The sequence below is a fragment of the Oncorhynchus mykiss genome, chromosome 26 (genome assembly GCF_013265735.2).
Source record: "Oncorhynchus mykiss isolate Arlee chromosome 26, USDA_OmykA_1.1, whole genome shotgun sequence".
In the NCBI taxonomy this organism is placed as follows: Eukaryota; Metazoa; Chordata; class Actinopteri; order Salmoniformes; family Salmonidae; genus Oncorhynchus; species Oncorhynchus mykiss.
Window position 1 is genome coordinate 38,626,735 of NC_048590.1, and position 17,101 is coordinate 38,643,835.

At 47.9% G+C, this 17,101-nt stretch overlaps 1 protein-coding gene across 4 annotated transcripts in view; it reads left to right on the forward strand.

Moving 5' to 3' along the window:
• Window positions 1-17,101, forward strand: part of LOC110526625 (talin-2) — a 142,011-nt gene that overhangs the window by 109,978 nt on the left and 14,932 nt on the right. For all 4 annotated transcript variants that reach the window (XM_036964203.1, XM_036964205.1, XM_036964206.1 and 1 more), the window contains 15 exons: window positions 1,255-1,348; window positions 1,671-1,760; window positions 1,941-2,063; window positions 2,427-2,570; window positions 2,872-3,033; window positions 3,127-3,267; window positions 3,457-3,638; window positions 3,938-4,070; window positions 4,363-4,464; window positions 4,633-4,803; window positions 6,980-7,126; window positions 8,421-8,522; window positions 8,842-8,961; window positions 9,199-9,345; window positions 13,755-13,921. In XM_036964203.1, the coding sequence (XP_036820098.1) occupies window positions 1,255-1,348; window positions 1,671-1,760; window positions 1,941-2,063; window positions 2,427-2,570; window positions 2,872-3,033; window positions 3,127-3,267; window positions 3,457-3,638; window positions 3,938-4,070; window positions 4,363-4,464; window positions 4,633-4,803; window positions 6,980-7,126; window positions 8,421-8,522; window positions 8,842-8,961; window positions 9,199-9,345; window positions 13,755-13,921 (2,025 nt within the window). The remainder of the gene's footprint in view (window positions 1-1,254; window positions 1,349-1,670; window positions 1,761-1,940; window positions 2,064-2,426; window positions 2,571-2,871; window positions 3,034-3,126; window positions 3,268-3,456; window positions 3,639-3,937; window positions 4,071-4,362; window positions 4,465-4,632; window positions 4,804-6,979; window positions 7,127-8,420; window positions 8,523-8,841; window positions 8,962-9,198; window positions 9,346-13,754; window positions 13,922-17,101) is intronic.

Here is a 17,101-nt window from a genome sequence, read left to right on the forward strand (position 1 = left end):
TCTCTCGGTCTCTCTCAGGCTCTCTCTCAGGCTCTCTCTCAGGCTCTCTCTCAGGCTCTCTCTCAGGCTCTCTCTCAGGCTCTCTCTCAGGCTCTCTCTCAGGCTCTCTCTCAGGCTCTCTCTCAGGCTCTCTCTCAGGGCTCTCTCTCTCGGTCTCTCTCGCTCTCGGGCTCTCTCACTCGGGCTCCTCCCCTCTCTCGGTCTCTCTCAGGCTCGCTCTCTCTCTCTCGGGCTCTCTCTCTCTTGGGCTCTCTCTCTCGGGCTCTCTCTCGGTCTCTCTCTCTCTCGGGCTCTCTCACTCGGGCTCCTCCCCTCTCTCGGTCTCTCTCTCTCTCGGGCTCTCTCTCTCTCGGTCTCTCTCTCTCGGGCTCTCTCTCTCTCTCGGGCTCTCTCTCTCTCTCGGGCTCTCTCTCTCTCGGGCTCTCTCTCTCTCGGGCTCTCTCTCTCTCGGGCTCTCTCTCTCTCGGACTCTCTCTCTCTCGGGCTCTCTCTCTCAGGCTCTCTCTCTCTCGGGCTCTCTCTCTCTCGGGCTCTCTCACTCAGGCTCTCTCTCTCTGTCTCTCTCAGGCTCTCTCTCTCTCTCTCTCTCAGGCTCTCTCTCAGGCTCTCTCTCAGGCTCTCTCTCAGGCTCTCTCTCAGGCTCTCTCTCAGGCTCTCTCTCAGGCTCTCTCTCAGGCTCTCTCTCAGGCTCTCTCTCAGGCTCTCTCTCAGGCTCTCTCTCAGGGCTCTCTCTCTCGGTCTCTCTCGCTCTCGGGCTCTCTCACTCGGGCTCCTCCCCTCTCTCGGTCTCTCTCAGGCTCGCTCTCTCTCTCTCGGGCTCTCTCTCTCTTGGGCTCTCTCTCTCGGGCTCTCTCTCGGTCTCTCTCTCTCTCGGGCTCTCTCACTCGGGCTCCTCCCCTCTCTCGGTCTCTCTCTCTCTCGGGCTCTCTCTCTCTCGGTCTCTCTCTCTCGGGCTCTCTCTCTCTCTCGGGCTCTCTCTCTCTCTCGGGCTCTCTCTCTCTCGGGCTCTCTCTCTCTCGGGCTCTCTCTCTCTCGGGCTCTCTCTCTCTCGGGCTCTCTCTCTCTCGGGCTCTCTCTCTCAGGCTCTCTCTCTCTCGGGCTCTCTCTCTCTCGGGCTCTCTCACTCAGGCTCTCTCTCTCTGTCTCTCTCAGGCTCTCTCTCTCTCTCTCTCTCAGGCTCTCTCTCTCTCAGGCTCTCTCACTCGGGCTCTCTCCTCTCTCACTCCTCTCCCTCCCTCCCATCCTGTGTTTCAGAGCAGTGACAGAGAGCATTAACCAGCTAATCACATTGGCCACACAGCAGGCCCCGGGACAGAAGGAGTGTGACAATGCCCTACGAGAGCTGGAGGTACCATCAACATCAATAGCTTACATCAATAGCATGAGCTTTACTGATAACAGCTGCAGTCATAGTGGTGGTAGCAGGAGTGTTAGTTGGAGCAGTAATGGTGTTAGTAAAAGCAGTGTCATCTGTAGCAGCCTTTGTTATGAGAGATTGGATAGTAGCATCATTAAAGTGGGTTATGTTAAATGTATAGATTATGGGAGTGCTCTAGGATAATGTTTTCATGTTGTTCATTTAAGTTGTATCTATAATGGGTTCCTTTGGTTTTAGTTCAATTAGCAAGTTCCCTTGTAGATGTTAAGAGATGTTTTCCCTCTCCCCTCAGGCGGTGAAAGGAATGTTAGCCAACCCCAACGAGCCAGTCAGCAACCTCTCCTACTTCCACTGCATCGAGAGCGTCATGGAGAACTCCAAGGTAGGGAGGGCCATGACCCTGAGTGCTGCTGAAAGAGCAAGCATAACCACAACCTCCAGACAGATGGAAACGAGTAGAGATGGAGAGATGGGAGGGAGAGCAGAGAGAGACCTGCCTGGCTGAGGAATGCTACAGCTCCCTCCCTTCTGCTCTTTTCCTCTGTTCCCCCTGTTCTTTCAGGTCCTGGGAGAGTCCATGGCTGGCATTTCTCAGAACTGTAAAACCGGGGATGTGCCAGCGTTTGGGGGCTGCGTGGGACTGGCCTCCAAGGCCCTGTGTGGGCTCACTGAGGCTGCAGGACAGGTTAGGACATGCTACGAAGTACCTGCTCTGGACCTACCAGACATACTGTGTGTCATACTGTGTGAATATGTGAGCACCCTGTGTGTGCTCTGCTTGAGCTAGGGAGTGTTGTGCTAGTGTAGAAAGAGAGTAGTGTGGACTTCTGTTTTTCCACCACTGACCATTTATGGGTTTCCCCTTACTACATCAATATACCACACATGAGTAAAGCTCTGTCCATCTGTGTGTCGACCAGATGCTGTGTTCAGTAAAAAGCTGCTATTTAAGCTGCTAACATTGTAGCCTACCTGCTTTCTGCTACTATGAGAGCCACGTCTGGTTCTACAGTATGTTGAAGTGTCTCCTCCTGTCCTCTCTCCTCAGGCCTCCTACCTGGTGGGCGTGTCTGACCCCAACAGTCAGGCAGGGCATCAGGGGTTGGTCGACGCCATCCAGTTTGCACGAGCCAATCAAGCGATCCAGATGGCGTGTCAGAACCTGGTGGATCCGGACAGCAGCCCCTCACAGGTCAGTTGGGACATAATAACACAGGTTTGTTTGGTTTTATTTGTTTACTAACTAGTCAATTTGGGTTGATTTGAAGAGTCTATTGAAATGAGATGTTTATGAGCCATCAGCTGTTCCCTCTGTCATGTTTATCTCTTGTCATCTACTTTCGAAAAATCCCGAGCTGCTGATTTGTTTGTTGTTATCCTTCATCTGACGTGTTATGGTTCATCTGTCTAGACATCCGGGTTGCCTCCCACCACGTTCCAATGTTCCCATTTAGGGTATGGCTTTCTGAGACTGTTATGGTGGGTGTTTTCAGGTGCTGTCGTCTGCCACCATCGTAGCAAAGCACACATCAGCTCTTTGCAACGCCTGTCGCCTGGCCTCCTCCAAGACAGCCAACCCCACAGCCAAAAGACACTTTGTCCAGTCTGCCAAGGAGGTGGCCAACAGCACAGCCAACCTGGTCAAAACTATAAAGGTAAGACTGCAGACTCCAATGAGTTTTTTTTTACTGATAGACTGGCCCATTACGTGTATATTGACCTGTGTTTCTTCATTTCTTTCTCTCTAGGCTCTGGATGGTGATTTCTCTCAGGAGAATAGGAACACGTGTCTGGTGGCCACAGCTCCACTCATAGAGGCTGTTGAGAACCTCACAGCGTTTGCGTCTAATCCAGAGTTCGCCAGCAGCCCTGCTCAGATCAGCAATGAGGTACAACTACACACTTCTGGCCATTTCTAAACATGGTGCTCCGTTCAACTTGTGTGAAAGTTTAAACCTTATTTTGAACTCTGTGAGACAAACTGCAATGACATTGTGGGTGTAGAAAACGTTTACTTTCAACAGTTTATTTTTCATGGTTGTCATGGAGATGTTCATCTTTTGTTTGTTTATGTGCAGGGCTCTGCCGCTCAGGAGCCCATCCTCCAATCAGCTCGCTCCATGCTGGACAGCTCCACCCACCTGCTGAAGACTGCACGTTCACTGGTTATTAACCCCAAAGACCCACCCACCTGGTCGGTCCTGGCTGGCCACTCTCGGACTGTGTCTGACTCCATCAAAGGTCTCATCACGGCCATCAGGTTAGCACAGTGACAGCACTGCACCTCTTACTGGCCTGGACATGGACAACTGTTATAACTCATTAAGTTGTGATAAGTAGTTATAATAACCTTCAGAGATTGGACAAGACCATAATGTTCATCCTTGATCTCTGATTGGCTGATTTGGCTGTTGATCGGCTTACTCATGGTTTGTTAGAATTCACCATCTCTCCAGATCTCTCTGATCCTGTTGGATGCCTGCTAGCTGACATAGATAAACATGCTCTTTATATTTATTTCATCCTCTTTCCCTCTCTTTCTCTCTCTCCGCCTCTCAGGGACAAGGCTCCAGGCCAGAGGGAGTGTGACTACTCCATAGATAACATCAACAGATGTATCCGGAACATTGAGCAGGCCTCGCTAGCCGCAGTCAGCCAGAACCTGGCCAGCAGGGATGACATCTCACTGGAGGTAATGATCTTTAATGAGACACTACATGCTTTGTTAACCCACAGCCCCCCCCCCCCCCCCCTCTCATTCTCTCTCTATCCATCCTTCTCTCCCTTTACCCATCTCTCTCAATCTCTCTGTCCGTTAGTGGGCTACAGATCTTTGATCAGGTCTACTGCTAATTGAGACCAACTGCCATTTGAATTAAGTTAAAAGCAGTTTGGACAAGGAGCGTCAGAATTGCCACAGAACCACAACATGCCTTGCATAATGACCAATGTTGAAATTATTTTACTCTGATCAATCCCATCAGGCCTTGCAAGAGCAGCTGACGTCCACAGTGCAAGAGATTGGATACCTAATCAACCCAATATCTACAGCCGCCAGAGGGGAAGCTGCCCAACTAGGACACAAGGTAACTAGTTGCAGCATCATCACTGTTACCAATACTAGGTCTATATCACCTGTCAGGTGCAGTCAATAGCTGCGTTCCAGGTTTTTATTTTTATTTATGATGATCTGGAACGCAACAATAACCAGTCTGACACATTAACCTCTGACCCTTGACACCTTTCCATCCCAGGTCACCCAGCTGGCGGGCTACTTTGAGCCTCTGATCAGGGCGTCGGTGGGCGTGGCGTCCAAGCTGCAGGACCACCAGCAGCAGATGACCTTCCTGGACCAGACTAAGACCCTGGCAGAGTCCGCCCTGCAGATGATCTACGCAGCCAAGGAGGGAGGAGGAAACCCCAAGGTATGGAAAAATATGGGCGATAGGGCCAAAATATCATGTCACAATATTTTTCTAATTTATGTCAGTATTTGACGGTATTTTGAAGTATCTGAATAATACAAGTTCTAAACCTGTTTTATGAGTAGTGTTTTTAATGGGCTTTTTCCATTATATTTGTTTTATACTCAACTAGGACAAAACCGACAGTGAAGTAATCCAACTTTCATTCCAACTTTCCATGTATTTAGCTCTGTATCAGCATATCGTCATAGACCGTATTGTAAAAATCCATACGGGTATGTGGATCCATACCTTGAAATAGGATGTATGGCCCAACCCTACCCCAGGGTGAACCCTCACAGTTTAACAGGACTTTGGGTCTTTGAAAAAACACTATCTAAAGCCTACCATCATTTGCACTTCACAGCAACTTTAATTGATTGGATTTATAAATCACTCAAAGTGCTTTATAACACAAGGGGGAAACGCCACCTCATCTTTATGGATTATGAATATAACCTATACAATTGCTAATAACTAATACATATGTTGTTTGAACAATAACTAATAGATGCACTTTTCTAAGTTTAACTTAGGAACTGAAGAGACTCGTAGTCTAACAGATACAGTTGAAGTCAGAAGTTTACATACACCTAATACATTTAAACTCAGTTTTTCATAATTCCTGACATATAATCCTCGTAAAACTTCCCTGTCTTAGGTCAGTTAGGATCACCACTTTATTTTAAGAATGTGAAATGTCAGAATAATAGTAGAGAATTTATTTCAGCTTTTATTTCTTTCATCACATTCTCAGTGGGTCAGAAGTTTACATACACTCAATGAGTATTTGGTAGCATTGCCTTTAAATTGTTGAACTTGGGTCAAACAGTTTGGATAGCCTTCCACAAGCTTCCCACAATAAGTTGAATGAATTTTGGCCCATTCCTCCTTACAGAGCTGGTGTAACGGAGTCAGGTTTATAGGCCTCCTTGCACACTCTTTTTCAATTCTGTCCACAAATGTTCTATGTGATTGAGGTCAGGGCTTTGTGATGGCCACTCCAATACCTTTACTTTGTTGTCCTTAAGCCATTTTGCCACAACTTTGGAAGTATGCTTGGGATCATTGTCCACTTGGAAGACCCATTTGCGACCAAGCTTTAATTTCCTGACTGATGTCTTGAGATGTTGCTTCAATATATCCACCTAATTTTCCTCCCTCATGACGCCATCTATTTTGTGAAGTGCACCAGTCCCTCCTGCAGCAAATCACCCCCACAACATGACACTGCCACCCTCGTGCTTCACGGTTGGGATGGTGTTCTTTGGCTTGCAAGCTTCCCCCCTTTTCCTGCAAACATAACAATGGTTATTATGGCCAAACAGTTCTATTTTTGTTTCGTCAGACCAGAGGACATTTCTCCAAAAAGTACGATCTTTTTCCCCATGTGCAGTTGCAAACCGTTGTCTGGCTTTTTTATGACAGTTTTGGAGCAGTGGCTTCTTCCTTGCTGAGCGGCCTTTCAGGTTATGTCGATATAGGACGTGTTTTACTGTGGATATAGATAATTTTGTACCTGTTCCCTCCAGCATCTTCACAAGGTCCTTTGCTGTTGTTTTGGGATTGATTTGATACTTTTCGCACCAAAGTACGTTCATCTCTAGGAGACAGAAGGCGTCTCCTTCCTGAGCGGTATGAGCGGCTGCGTGGTCCCAAGGTGTTTATACTTGCGTACTATTGTTTGTACAGATGTACGTGGTACCTTCAGGTGTTTGGAAATTGCTCCCAAGGATTAACCAGACTTGTGGAGGTCTAAAAAAAAATGTTTTGGTATTTTCTGATTTCTTTTGATTTTCCCATGATGTCAAGCGAAGAGGCACTGAGTTTGAAGGTAGGCCTTGAAACACACCCACAGGTACACTTTCAACTGACTCAAATGATGTCAATCAGCCCATCAGAAGCTTCTAAAGCAATGACATAAGTCAACTCAGTGTATATAAACTTCTAACCAACCCGAATTGTGATACAGTGAAAGAATCTGTAAACAATTGTTGGAAAAATGACTTGTGTCATGCACAAGGTAAATGTCCTAACCGACTTGGCAAAACTACATTTTGTTAACAAGAAATGTGTGGAGTGGTTGAAAAGAGTTTTAATGACTCCAACATAAGTGTACGTATCTGTCTGTATGAAGGCGTCCCATACCCATGATGCCATAGCGGAGGCTGCTCAGCTGATGAGGGAGGCGGTGGATGACATCATGGTGACCCTGAATGAGGCCGCCAGCGAAGGGGGTATGGTGGGCGCCATGGTGGACTCCATTGCTGAGGCCATGGGCAGGGTGAGTGGGTGTGACGGGGGGCAGGATGAGTGGGGTATGGTGGATTCCATGGGCAGGGTGAGTGGGTGTGACGGGATTCCATGGGCAGGGTGAGTGGGTGTGACGGGGGGCAGGATGAGTGGGGTATGGTGGATTCCATGGGCAGGGTGAGTGGGGTATGGTGGATTCCATGGGCAGGGTGAGTGGGTGTGACGGGGGGCAGGATGAGTGGGGTATGGTGGATTCCATGGGCAGGGTGAGTGGGTGTGACGGGGGGCAGGATGAGTGGGGTATGGTGGATTCCATTGGCAGGCTGAGTGGATGATACAGCAACACTGTAAACTGGGGATTATTAGGTGACCGTGATGGTTTGATGGCCAGATTGGGAATTTAGCCAGGACACCGGGGTTAACACCCCTACTCTCACGATAAGTGCCATGGGATCTTTAATGACCTCAGAGAGTCAGGACACCCGTTTAACGTCCCATCCGAAAGACTGCACCCTACACAGGGCAGTGTCCCCAAGCCCTGGGGCATTGGGATATTTTTTTAGACCAGAGGAAAGAGTGCCTCCTACTGGCCCTCCAACACCACTTCCAGCAGCATCTGGTCTCCCATCCAGGGACTGACCAGGACCAACACTGCTTAGCTTCAGAAGCAAGCCAGCAGTGATATGCAGGGTGGTATGCTGCTGGCATTCATGTACATTCCTATGAATTCTGTATGAATGTGTCTGACTTGAATAAATGGGGATAATCTGTGGAGATAATTTGCTGAGATAACAGCGTTCTTTAACCTGCATTTGTAGTGGAGGTGAATTACAGGATTTAACATAGTGGATACCAGTCTATCACTATTATCGTCAGTACACATTCCAGCCAGCGTGCCAGAAGCATCCATGTGGGAACCATTTGTGTCTTACTCTGTGTTGATGTGGTAAAGTGGCTGACATCATAACGACGGGTGTCTAATAAGTGACAGTATATTTACAGACTGATATGCTAATGATGGATTGGAATGAGCTAATGTGCATATTCATGATCATATTCTGAAGGTGGATACTTTGCCAGGAAGACGTTAGTAAGGAAGTATGTTAATACAGTTCAGTATGCCAAGAGTTCATAATGCAGGTTGAATAAGGGTTTGATGTTTGGCTTAAGGGTTGTTTAAGGGTTGGTTTTTAGTTAGAATAAGGTTTTGTATGTTTGGTTGATTTTTGTTTTTTGGGGGGGTTAGAACGTTATTTCTTTTTTCACGTTTGAATGAGGGTTTATTTTTGGTTGAGTAAGGGTTTTCTGTGTTTCTTTCCTCTCAGCTGGATGAGGGGACCTCTCCTGAACCAGAAGGATCGTTTGTAGACTACCAGACTACCATGGTGAAATACTCTAAGGCCATTGCGGTCACCGCCCAGGAAATGGTAAATTAGATTCAGATGGAAATACCTATTTATTTTTGTTGAACAATTTATCTCTAGAGCGATCAATCAATATAATTGTATTTATAAAGCCCTCTTTACGACAACATTTGTCACAAAGTGCTTTGCGGTAACATAGCCAACATTTGTTGAAAGAATTATCCAAACGTCTTGTTTCAGGACTCAACCCCTTTTTCTTCCTGTGGACCACAAGTCATCCACAAACGTCCTCCAGCAGGCTCTGTGTTGTATAGTTTTCTCTATTCCTTTCAAGGGTTCAGGAAGTCTGTTGTTAATGTTGACTGGTCTCTCTGTCCTCTAGATGACCAAGTCTGTGACGTGTCCAGAGGAGCTGGGGGGTCTGGCCTCTCGGGTGACCACAGACTACAGCCAGCTGGCCCTGCAGGGACGTCTGGCCGCGCACACTGCAGAACCCCAGGAGGTATCTAACCACTACAGTCAATCCCATCCATCTATCCACCCATCTCTATTGTCCCAATTTGACTACTATGTCACTCTAATCTGCTTTCTACTCAACAAACCTGGTACCAGATAACCTGGATTCAAATGTACAACCAGAGAGATTAATTAAATCTTTATTTTGTCACCTTATTAGGTTAGTATTAAGTTATGTCTTGGGTTGATTGGTGTCTTCTATGCTGGTTCTGTCTCCCTCCAGATTGGTTTCCAGATCAAGGCTGGTGTCCAGGAGCTGGGTCACGGCTGTATCTTCCTGGTGCAGAAGGCTGGAGCGCTGCAGATCACCCCCTCAGACAGTTACACCAAGAGAGAGCTCATAGAGTGTGCCCGCACCGTCACAGAGAAGGTACTGTACTGTAGGAGAGGTCTTCCATCCCAATAAGGTGTCACATACAGTGCCTTGCGAAAGTATTCGGCCCCCTTGAACTTAGCGACCTTTTGCCACATTTCAGGCTTCAAACATAAAGATATAAAACTGTATTTTCTTTGTGAAGAATCAACAACAAGTGGGACACAATCATGAAGTGTAACGACATTTATTGGATATTTCAAACTTTTTTAACAAATCAAAAACTGAAAAATTGGGCGTGCAAAATTATTCAGCCCCCTTAAGTTAATACTTTGTAGCGCCACCTTTTGCTGCGATTACAGCTGTAAGTCGCTTGGGTATGTCTCTATCAGTTTTGCACATCGAGAGACTGACATTTTTTCCCATTCCTCCTTGCAAAACAGCTCGAGCTCAGTGAGGTTGGATGGAGAGCATTTGTGAACAGCAGTTTTCAGTTCTTTCCACAGATTCTCAATTGGATTCAGGTCTGGACTTTGACTTGGCCATTCTAACACCTGGATATGTTTATTTTTGAACCATTCCATTGTAGATTTTGCTTTATGTTTTGGATCATTGTCTTGTTGGAAGACAAATCTCCGTCCCAGTCTCAGGTCTTTTGCAGACTCCATCAGGTTTTCTTCCAGAATGGTCCTGTATTTGGCTCCATTCATCTTCCCATCAATTTTAACCATCTTCCCTGTCCCTGCTGAGGAAAAGCAGGCCCAAACCATGATGCTGCCACCACCATGTTTGACAGTGGGGATGGTGTGTTCAGGGTGATGAGCTCTGTTGCTTTTACGCCAAACATAACGTCTTGCATTGTTGCCAAAAAGTACATTTTTGGTTTCATCTGACCAGAGTACCTTCTTCCACATGTTTGGTGTTTCTCCCAGGTGGCTTGTGGCAAACTTTAAACAACACTTTTTATGGATATCTTTAAGAAATGGCTTTCTTCTTGCCACTCTTCCATAAAGGCCAGATTTGTGCAATATACGACTGATTGTTGTCCTATGGACAGAGTCTCCCACCTCAGCTGTAGATCTCTGCAGTTCATCCAGAGTGATCATGGGCCTCTTGGCTGCATCTCTGATCAGTCTTCTCCTTGTATGAGCTGAAAGTTTAGAGGGATGGCCAGGTCTTGGTAGATTTGCAGTGGTCTGATACTCCTTCTATTTCAATATTATCGCTTGCACAGTGCTCCTTGGGATGTTTAAAGCTTGGGAGATCTTTTTGTATCCAAATCCGGCTTTAAACTTCTTCACAACAGTATCTCGGACCTGCCTGGTGTGTTCCTTGTTCTTCATGATGCTCTCTGCGCTTTTAACGGACCTCTGAGACTATCACAGTGCAGGTGCATTTATACGGAGACTTGATTACACACAGGTGGATTGTATTTATCATCATTAGTCATTTAGGTCAACATTGGATCATTCAGAGAACCTCACTGAACTTCTGGAGAGAGTTTGCTGCACTGAAAGTAAAGGGGCTGAATAATTTTGCACGCCCAATTTTTCAGTTTTTGATTTGTTAAGAAAGTTTGAAATATCCAATAAATGTCGTTCCACTTCATGATTGTGTCCCACTTGTTGTTGATTCTTCACAAAAAAATAGTTTTATATCTTTATGTTTGAAGCCTGAAATGTGGCAAAAGGTCGCAAAGTTCAAGGGGGCCGAATACTTTCGCAAGGCACTGTACCTGGTTTACCATACACCTTCCTTTTCAACTCCCATCAATTCATTAAGTCAATTGGAATTTGAGTAATGAAAAGAAAAATCATATTTGAAAATAAATTACATTTTCGGTTGTTGAATTGAAATAGAAATGTAACCTGAAAACTATTACATAATATCTTGGCCTGCCTACAGGGTCCCCACTGCAACTTTAAAGGAACGTCTAATAGTACTTTAGGAACTTGTGACACCATTCCAGTTGACTTTAAGGCCTCCGGTAGAGCCAGGGTCTCCAGTCAATCCTGTTTAATGATACATGATAAGTATTCCACTCCCGTTCTCTCTGTCGGTCGCTCTCTCTCTGTCGGTCATTCGCTCTCTCTCTGTCGGTAATTCGCTCTCTCTCTGTCGGTCATTCGCTCTCTCTCTGTCGGTCATTCGCTCTCTCTCTGTCGGTCATTCGCTCTCTCTCTGTCGGTCGCTCTCTCTCTGTCGGTCAGTCGCTTTCTGTCGGTCATTCGCTCTCTCTCTGTCGGTCGCTCGCTCTCGGTCGGTCGGTCGCTCTCTGTCGGTCGGTCACTCGCTCTCTGGCTCGCTCTCGGTCGATCGTTCGCTCGCTCTCGGTCGATCGTTCGCTCTCTGTCGCTCGCGCTCTCTCTGTCACTCGCTCTCTGTCACTCGCTCTCTGTCACTCGCTCTCTGTCACTCGCTCTCTGTCACTCGCTCTCTCTCTGTCGCTCTCTCTGTCGCTCGCTCTCTCTCTGTCTCTGTCGCTCGCTCTCTCTCTGTCGCTCTCTCTCTCTGTCGCTCTCTCTCTCTGTCGCTCTCTCTGTCGCTCTCTCTCTCTATCGCTCTCTCTCTCTGTCGCTCGCTCTCTCTGTCGGTCGCTCTCTCTCTGTCGCTCGCTCTCTCTGTCTCTGTCGCTCGCTCTCTCTCTGTCTCTGTCGCTCGCTCTCTCTCTGTCTCTGTCGCTCGCTCTCTCTCTGTCGCTCTCTCTCTGTCGCTCTCTCTCTGTCTGTCGCTCTCTGGCTCGCTCTCGGTCGATCGGTCGATCGTTCGCTCTCTGTCGCTCGCGCTCTGTCTGTCGCTCGCGCTCTGTCGCTCGCGCTCTGTCACTCGCTCTCTGTCACTCGCTCTCTGTCACTCGCTCTCTGTCACTCGCTCTCTGTCACTCGCTCTCTGTCACTCGCTCTCTGTCACTCGCTCTCTGTCACTCGCTCTCTGTCACTCGCTCTCTGTCGCTCTCTGTCGCTCTCTCTGTCGCTCGCTCTCTGTCGCTCGCTCTCTGTCGCTCTCTCTCTCTGTCGCTCTCTCTCTCTGTCGCGCTCTCTCTCTGTCGCTCTCTCTCTCTGTCGCTCTCTCTCTGTCGCTCTCTCTCTCTGTCGCTCTCTCTCTCTGTCGCTCTCTCTCTCTCTCTGTCGCTCTCTCTCTGTCGCTCGCTCTCTCTCTGTCGCTCTCTCTCTCTCTGTCGGTCGCGCTCTCTCTGTCGGTCGCGCTCCGCGCTCTCTCTGTCGGTCGCGCTCTCTCTGTCGGTCGCGCTCTCTCTGTCGGTCGCGCTCTCTCTGTCGGTCGCTCGGTCGCGCTCTCTCTGTCGGTCGCTCGGTCGCGCTCTCTCTGTCGCTCTCTCTCTCTCTGTCGCTCTCTCTGTCGGTCGCTCTCTCTCTCTCTCTGTCGGTCGCTCTCTCTGTCGGTCGCTCTCTCTCTCTCTCTGTCGGTCGCTCTCTCTCTCTGTCGGTCGCTCTCTCTCTCTCTCTGTCGGTCGCTCTCTCTCTCTCTGTCGGTCTCTCTCTCTGTCGGTCGCTCTCTCTCTCTCTCTGTCGGTCGCTCTCTCTCTCTGTCGGTCGCTCTCTCTCTTTCTCTGTCGGTCGCTCTCTCTCTCTCTGTCGGTCGCTCTCTCTCTCTCTGTCGGTCGCTCTCTCTCTCTCTGTCGGTCGCTCTCTCTCTCTCTGTCGGTCGCTCTCTCTCTGTCGCTCGCTCTCTCTTTGTCGCTCTCTCTGTCGCTCGCTCTCTCTTTGTCGCTCTCTCTGTCGCTCTCTCTGTCGCTAGCTCTCTCTTTGTCGCTCTGTCGCTCGCTCTCTCTTTGTCGCTCTCTCTGTCGCTCGCTCTCTCTCTCTCTGTCGCTCGCTCTCTCTCTCTCTGTCGCTCGCTCTCTCTCTGTCGCTCGCTCTCTCTCTGTCGCTCGCTCTCTCTCTGTCGGTCGGTCGCTCTCTCTCTGTCGGTCGCTCTCTGTCGCTCACTCACTCTCTCTGTCTGGCGCTCTCTCTCGCTCTGTCTGGCGCTCGCTCTGTCTGGCGCTCGCTCTGTCTGGCGCTCGCTCTGTCTGGCGCTCGCTCTGTCTGGCGCTCGCTCTGTCTGGCGCTCGCTCTGTCTGGCGCTCGCTCTGTCTGGCGCTCGCTCTCTCTGATTTTCCAGATTTCTCTCAGCTGAGTAGGTAGCAGAGGAAATAAGCGTGCCATGTAGCTGTCATTTTGACTGGACGGGTTCTCTAGTCCCTATGGTCTGCATCTGATATGGATAGACATTAGACCAACACATCAATATATCTGAGAGCACTGCAGTGAAAGAAATCAAAAGGACACAAGAAACCACACCGACAGTCACACCAACTCCCTTTCTCTGATCTAGTCCCAGTGTCAATGGAGGCTGTGATCTGTGATTGTTTGTTTGTGGCTCCTACAGGAGTCCTCAGTGTGTGCAGTCTCTGCTTATGTCTCTCTGGATGTATCAAACTGAGTAGCTTGACTGTGTCTGTCCAGGTGTCGATGGTGCTGTCGGCCCTACAGGCTGGTAATAAGGGCACTCAGGCCTGCATCACAGCTGCCAGTGCTGTCTCTGGCATCATCGCTGAACTGGACACCACCATCATGTTCGCCTCCGCTGGCACACTCAACGCAGAGAATGACGAGTCCTTCGCTGACCACAGGTGTGTGTCACTACAAGAATAGTAATGAAACAAAACTTTGAATAACTGGGGACATTTTGTTAGTCCCCACAAGGTCATGTGCTATTTCTAGGGGGTTATAATTAGTGTTAGGGTTAGAATTACATTAAGGATTAGGAGCTAGGGATAAGTTTAGGGTTAGGAGCTGGGGTTAGGAGCTGGGGTTAGGAGCAGGGGTTAGGAGCAGGGGTTAGGAGCAGGGGTTAGGAGCTGGGGTTAGGAGCTAGGTTTAGGGTTAGGAGCTAGGGTTAGGTTTAAGGTTAGGAGCTAGGGTTAGGAGCTAGGGTTAGGTTTAGGGTTAGGAGCTAGGGTTAGGAGCTAGGTTTAGGGTTAGGAGCTAGGTTTAGGGTTAGGAGCTAGGGTTAGGAGCTAGGATTAGGAGCTAGGGTTAGTGCTCGGGTTAGTTTTAGGGTCAAGGTTAGGTTTTTGGGTTCGGGTAAGACGAACCATCAAACAGGCAACGAGTCAATACAGAACTAAGATGATGATTACCAGGACTTGAACTCAAAACATGTGCGGACCAACTGGCAAGTGTCTTCATTGACATTTTCAACCTCTCCCTGACTGAGTCTGTAATACCTACATGTTTCAAACAGACCACCATAGTCCCTGTGCCCAAGATAGCGAAGGTAACATGCCTAAATTATTTGAAAGGCTGGTCATAGCTCACATCAACACCATCATGCCAGAAACCCTAGACCCACTCCAATTCGCATACCACCCCCAACAGATCCACAGATGACTCAATCTCAATCGCACTCCACACTGCCCTTTCCCACCTGGACAAAAGGAACACCTATGTGAGAATGCTGTTCATTGACTACAGCTCAGCGTTCAACACCATAGTGCCCACAAAGCTCATCACTAACCTAAGGACCCTGGGACTAAACACCTCACTCTGCAACTGGATCCTGGACTTTCTGACGATGACCCTCAGGGGTGAGTCCTCCTGTACTCCCTGTTCACCCACGACTGCATGGCCAAGCATGACTCCAACACCATCATTACGTTTGCTGATGACACAACAGTGGTAGGCCTGATCACCGACAACAATGAGTCAACATATATGGAGGAGTTTAGAGACCGGGCAGTGTGATGTCAGGACAACAACCTCTCAATGTGAGCAAGACAAAGGAGCTGACCGTGGACTATAGGAAAAGGAGGGCCGAACAGGCCTGCATTAACATCGACGGGGCTGTAGTGGAGCGGGTCGAGAGTTTCATTTTCCTTGGTGTCCACATCACCAACAAACTATCATGGTCCAAACACACCAAGACAGTTGTGAAGAGGGCAAGACAAAGCCTTTCCCCCTCAGGACACTGAAAAGATTTGTCATGTGTCCCCAGATCCTCAAATGTCTACAGTTGCATCCTCACCGGTTGCATCACTGTATGGCAACTGCTCGGCATCTGACCGGATAAATCTCTATGGCCAAGCTTCCTGACATCGGAAACTATATACAGTGAGGCAAAAAGTATTTAGTCAGCCACCAATTGTCGAAGTTCTCCCACTTAAAAAGATGAGAGAGGCCTGTAATTTTCATCATAGGTACACGTCAACTATGACAGACAAAATGAGAGAAAAAAAAATCCAGAAAATCACATTCTAGGATTTTTAATGAATTTATTTGCAAATGATGGTGGAAAATAAGTATTTGGTCAATAACAAAAGTTTATCTCAATACTTTGTTATATACCCTTTGTTGGCAATGACAGAGGTCAAACGTTTTCTGTAAGTCTTCCCAGGTTTTTCACACACTGTTGCTGGTACTTTGGCCCATTCCTCCATGCAGATCTCCTCTAAAGCAGTGATGTTTTGGGGCTGTTGCTGGGCAACACGGACTTTCAACTCCCTCCAAAGATTTTCTATGGGGTTGAGATCTGGAGACTGGCTAGGCCACTCCAGGACCTTGAAATGCTTCTTACGAAGCCACTCCTTCGTTGCCCGGGCGGTGTGTTTGGGATCATTGTCATGCTGAAAGACGCAGCCACGTTTCACTCAAAATCTCACGATACATGGCCCAATTCATTCTTTCCTTTACACGGATCAGTTGTCCTGGTCCCTTTGCAGAAAAACAGCCCCAAAGCATGATGTTTCCACCCCCATGCTTCACAGTAGGTATGGTGTTCTTTGGATACAACTCGGCATTCTTCATCCTCCAAACACGACGAGTTGAGTTTTTACCAAAAAGTTATATTTTGGTTTCATCTGACCATATGACATTCTCTCAATCTTCTTCTGGATCATCCAAATGCTCTCTAGCAAACTTCAGACGGGCCTGGACATGTACTGGCTTAAGCAGGGAGACCCGTCTGGCACTGCAGGATTTGAGTTACTGATGGTAGGCTTTGTTACTTTGGTCCCAGCTCTCTGCAGGTCATTCACTAGGTCCCCTCGTGTGGTTATGGGATTTTTGCTCACCGTTCTTGTGATCATTTTGACCCCACAGGGTGAGATCTTGCGTGGAGCCCCAGATCGAGGGAGATTATCAGTGGTCTTGTATGTCTTTTCCATTTCCTAATAATTGCTCCCACAGTTGATTTCTTCAAACCAAGCTGCTTACCTATTGCACATTCAATCTTCCCAGCCTGATGCAGGTCTACAATTTTGTTTCTGGTGTCCTTTGACAGCTCTTTGGTCTTGGCCATAGTGGAGTTTGGAGTGTGACTGTTTGAGGTTGTGGACAGGTGTCTTTTTATACTGATAACAAGTTCAAACAGGTGCCATTAATAAAAGTAACGAGTGGAGGACAGAGGAGCCTCTTAAAGAAGAGCAAGACAGGTATGTGAGAGCCAGAAATATTGCTTGTTTGTAGGTGACCAAATACTTATTTTCCACCATAATTTGCAAATAAATTCATTAAAAATCCTACAATGTGATTTTCTGGATTTTTTTTCTCATTTTGTCTGTCATAGTTGAAGTGTACCTATGATGAAATTTACAGGCCTCTCTCATCTTTTTAAGTGGGAGAACTTGCACAATTGGTGGCTGACTAAATACTTTTTTTTGCCCCACTGTACTTGGCGGTGTCAGAAGAAGGCCCAAAGAATTTTCAGACTCCAGGCAACCAAGTCATGAACTGTTCTCTCTGCTTCCGCACTGCAAGCGGTACCGGTTCGCCAAGTCTTGGACCAAAAGGCTCTTTAACAGCTACCCCCAAGC